The 4,893-nt window shown below is 44.7% G+C and overlaps 1 protein-coding gene across 1 annotated transcript; it reads right to left on the bottom strand.

The window, feature by feature from the left end:
• Positions 1-283: 283 nt before the first annotated feature.
• PDC (phosducin) lies at positions 284-4,619 on the bottom strand. The gene is made up of 4 exons (XM_066193102.1): positions 4,561-4,619; positions 3,836-3,919; positions 1,976-2,136; positions 284-883 (listed from the first exon to the last, which is right to left on the bottom strand). The coding sequence occupies exons 1-4, from the start codon at positions 4,613-4,615 to the stop codon at positions 359-361; spliced, it is 825 nt and encodes a 274-aa protein (XP_066049199.1). The 5' UTR covers positions 4,616-4,619; the 3' UTR covers positions 284-358.
• Between the last annotated feature and the right edge of the window lie 274 nt (positions 4,620-4,893).

The following is a 4,893-nucleotide window of genomic DNA, read 5'->3' as shown; positions in this document are numbered from 1 at the left end:
TGGAGATGGCTTTTTGTGTGCACAGAGGGATGGACCAATCCTGTCCCCACTGAGATAAAGGACTTGTGCTTTGTGGAGACAGGTATGGGCCCTCGATTTTTAATTTGTTTTTCCCATATTTCTTAAAGATCACTGCTGTTCTTCCTGTTACTTGTGGCTGGCATAGAAGTATGTACAGGACTGCCAGCTGTATGTGCAGGAAGTAGAATTCACGTGCTAACAGTTAAACAATTTTTATATCTTTATTTGTTACAAGTAAGTCAGCAAAGATGGCCTTCTCTAAGTGGGATGGGTGTTACTGACATTGATGTACAGCTGACTGAAGAGGAAAGGGAGGCAGTGAGGACTCTGGCTCTAATTATTCAACATCTGGCTCATCCGTGCCATTCCCCAGCGCCGGAAGCTCCCTCTCAGGTAGCAGCCCATACTCATTTAGGAAAGCCTCCACATCCACAGCAAAAAACTCCTCATTGAACTGTTCAGAAACACTAATGAAATTGCTCAGGAGCTCCCCGGCCTTGTAGACCAGCAGGGAGGGGAGCACCTCGCTGGAGAAGCGATCCCCGGCGCCCGTGCTGGAGGCCTTGATCTTGCAGAACTTGACGGTGGGGTACTCGGCCGCCAGGCAGGTCAGGCTGCTGTTGAGGGCCTCGCAGCCCTTGACGCCGTCCTCATAAATGTGCACGATGACCGTGGTGGTTTTGTGCTCCTTTTCCACGGCCTCCAGGAACTGTTCCCCGTTCTGCAGCTCACACAGGAAGCCGAACTTGGGCCCGAAGCTGAGCCGCTGGTGCATGTCCTGCATGCAGCGCTTGCGGTACTGCTGTAGGCAGCTTTCGTCCTCCTGCGCGGCGTGGATCAGCTCGTACTCCTGCATGCTCATCTGTGGGTATCCAGAGAGTGAGGGTCAGTGACTGGGAACCCCTTGGAGCTGGAATGGGGACTCACCTGCCTGTTGTCTGGAGAGCACCAAAAGCTGAGCCGGAAGTGCCATCACTCCCTACAGTGACTCCATGAGGTCTCATTGAGAGAGGTGAAGAAGATCCTGTCTCAAATTTGCCTATCAATATGATGGTACTGAAGGCAGTGGCCACATTTGGCAAAAATTTATGGATCTCTCAGAGTCGCTGGAAATTTTGCCAGTAATGGCAAATTAAACCTGCTTAATTTCAGTTTTATTGGGAGTTTGGTTCCCCTGTGTTTCAGAATTAGTAAATGGTTATGAGTGATGTTCATGCTCAGAGCTCTATCCTGACTAATAGATTTTTAAACCTGCTAAAAATTTTCCATTGCATTAACCAAGGGTAGAGCATTGTGGCAGGGAAGGGTGGAAGAAAGGTCAAGCTGTACTGTGAGAGATGTGAAATACACTGCTTGTTTTACTGTTTTGCTTGAGAGAGGACTGGATAAAGAGAATCACAGAGCCACTAATTAAGGTTGGAAAAGCCCTCTAAGATCATCAAGTCCAACCATTAACCCAGCACTGCCAAATCCACCTCTAACCCGTGTTGCTGAGCACCACATTCCTATTTGTTTGGATTCCTTCAGGAGTGGTGATGCCATCAGTGCCTGGGCAGCCCCATCCAATGTTTGACCACCCTTATGGGGAAGAAAATTTCCTGACATCCAACCTGAGCCTCCCTTGGAACAACTTGTGGCTGTTTCCTCTCATCCCATCCCTTGTTCCCTGGGAGCAGAGCCCAACCCCTGGCTGTCCCCTCCTGTCAGGGTGTTGTGCAGAGCCAGAAGGTCCCCCCTGAGCCTCCTTTTCTCCAGGCTGAGCCCCTTTCCCAGCTCCCTCAGCCACTCCTGGTGCTCCAGCCCCCTTCCCAGCTCCATTGTTTTGCACGTGTTCTGTCTGCACTGTGAGAATTGAGCTAAGTTACACAGAAATTGAGTGGGAAGTTCAAGATTTTCTACCTTATAACAGGCATGTTTTATATAGAGCCAAAGTTAATTCCTTTACTGCTCTTACCTTACGGCAGAATCTCTCTCTGGTGTCTTTATCATCTCTGCTGAAAGATCTGTGTGGTGAAGACATTTGTCTAAGCATTTCTTTCTTACTCAGGGGTAAGGAGTCTCCATCTTCGCTCTCTAATTTGAACTTCCTCCAGTCATTGATCACACCTTTGGGCCCTAAGAGAGATGAAGTTGGGTGAGAAAGTGGCTGCAACAAGAGGTTTCCTGAGAAGTTTATATTCTTTGCTGGTTTGTCCTTCTGTGCCTCAGTTTATCTGTCCCTCCTCCTTCCAAAGCACTCCCCAGGAGTGCTGAGAACCAGAGCTTTTGGATCAATGTGTCCCAAAAAGAAAGAAAGAGGGTTTTTCCCACCTGGATCACTTTGGTGATCTGGTTCCCATCAGGATACTTTGGAAAGATTTTGGTGAACCACACGAGCAGTTAACATGGATGAGGATGTTGAAACATGATAAAACTACCATGTTGTCCAAAGATGGTGTTTTGTAGCCAAATATTTGATTTCTTTATAATCAGGGCATTTAAATATTAGTTTAAATATTTAATTAAATTTAAATATTAAATGTGTGTAAGGACTTGGAGTAAAACTAAGAATGCAGGACATTTGAGATTATTTTTGAAAACCCCAAACAATACCTGTTGCACTGGAAGAGTAACCCACAAGGCAAATGATAATTCTGATTGTAATGCAGATCTTTGTCTTTGGAGCTGCTTGATTAGACTGCTTAAGTTTTGAAATTAGGAAAAAAAAATTCAAAATTGCAATGCTGTTTCTCAAAATGAAAATATTTAATCTGCATCTTAGATTATAAAGCAAAAACAAAGAATAATTCAGTGTATTTGGAGGTGAATATTCCTAAGGAAAATTTAGAAAAGGCTGGGTAAGCAGCTCTCATTTTCACAAGAAAGATGTGATGAAAGTGAGAAGTGGTGTGTATACATATATACACACACACACACACACGCACACATATATATAAAATAGAATGATTTGGGTTGGAAGGGACCTTAAAGCTCATCTCATTCTCCTGCTGTGGGCAGGGACCCCTTCCACTAGTTCTGTTGCTCAGAGCCCCATCCAACTTGTGTATATATTATAATCTTGGCCAACAGCAGGAAGGCTGGTTGGGAAAGAACTCCAGAGTTATTACAAGAACTGCATTCATTATAGCTCCAAGGAAAGGAAGTCCGTGGAGCAGAGGGAGGGAATGATTGGCATCCTGTTACCTGGCAGTGGGGTGGAGGAGCTGTAGAGTTGAACACTATGTCAGTTCTTATAAAAATCCTGGTGATTGAGCACTGGATTAAAAAGAATGATGGTTTTGAGTGAGGCCTCTTTTAAAGCTTTTAAAATACTGTGCTGTGTTTGCCACAAGGGGCATTTTTAGCACCAGGTGTTCCTTCTGTAAGAAGGAAAAAAAATCATTTTGCCTTTCTAGTGAAACATTATCACCTAACTCTAATGTGGGAGTGTGGGTTTTGTTGCTGTTTTGTTGTCTTCTCCTCCTCTGGAGAGCAAAGTGAAGCAATAAACCACAGGAGTGAGGCAATAAACCAACAGGAGCCATGTTGGGCCATGGCTCCTGGTGGCTTTGTCAAGTGTCCCCTGTGTTTGCCCTTTGCTTCAGGTTTGAGGAGGAGCAGCACAACGTTTGGTGTTACCTGCCCTCCATGAGGGCTTGTCACTTGCCTCAAAATACCTTCTCATTGCCTTTGGAACCTGTGTTTTTCTGCAAGAGGTTTGGCTACCGGAACCACTGGAATTCTGGCCTTCCCCAGTGAACACCGACAGTTTAACTTATTTTTGCGGAAAAAAAAAAAACCAACAAAAAACCCCCAACCCAGTTAGTTTCCTTGCCTGTGTGTGTTGCCTGTCCTTCAAAGTCTTCTTCCAAGCTGGTGTTGGCATTTTCTTCCATTTCAGTGGCTGGAGTAGGAGATGCTGCAAGTCCCAAAGGGAGAACAGTTAATAACAGGATAGCAAAAGAGATAAGTTTGCAGCAGGTAGAGCACAGTGTGTAATTTCCTGTAGTTGGTGAGTATCAGTGAAGATCAAAATACACATGGTAATTATGGAACTTGTCACTGACCCACAAAAAGCAATTGGGATATATGTCAGTCTCCTTAAAAATGTGTCGGGCCAGATTCTCAGGTGAGGGTTCCTTCATTATGCTGTTCCTTCCCAGTCATTCACTGGAGATTATCAGGGACATGGTCATGGGAAATAGTGGGTGTAAAACTTCCTGCAGTGGAAATGTGTACTGAGTATTTTATTACTTTTTTTAATCCCTCTTGCAACTGGAACCCTATTAATTTTCCAAGTGCTGTATTTATTTTTAAGGGTTGCCCAAATTGCTCCTTTCACATACAGAAAATGGAGCCAAATATTTGAACCGGTTGGGCAAGAGACCTCTGAACATCCTGGTGCTGGTTGGGCCATGTTCATTGCAAAACAGCAAACTGGTGGTGGTTATAAATCAAAATCACTTTCTTGTTCCACCCTTTCCATAAACCAGACAACCCAAAGAGCCAGGTGACACTTGCAGTGCACTGTGATTCACCAACATCCTTTTTGTCTCTTACAGTACAGTTTTTGATGGAGAACCACATTTATATTGAGTCTTCCCACCGAGGACATGATCCCAGATCAGTGGTGCCAGAGCACTACAGAGCAGCAAGAAGTCTTAAGGCAGGTGATTTGAGTGTTCCCATTAAGTCTAGACTAGTTTCAGCTGTTCAGGTGCCAAGTTAAGCTTTGTTTGACTTCACAGCAGCAAAGATGTTCTCATGCCATGACTGCCTTATTTAAAGGCTGCTGGGGTGTTAGATTGGAGTGACCAATAGTGATGTATGTGCCTTCATTTTTCCATAGCACCATCAAGGGATAACATGGAATAACAGCTGAGCAGGACACAA

The sequence above is a fragment of the Chamaea fasciata genome, unplaced genomic scaffold (genome assembly GCF_029207755.1).
Source record: "Chamaea fasciata isolate MVZ Bird 193981 ecotype frontalis unplaced genomic scaffold, bChaFas1.0.hap1 SCAF_10, whole genome shotgun sequence".
Classification (NCBI taxonomy): domain Eukaryota; kingdom Metazoa; phylum Chordata; class Aves; order Passeriformes; family Sylviidae; genus Chamaea; species Chamaea fasciata.
This window is presented reverse-complemented; position numbering and strand designations above follow the sequence as displayed.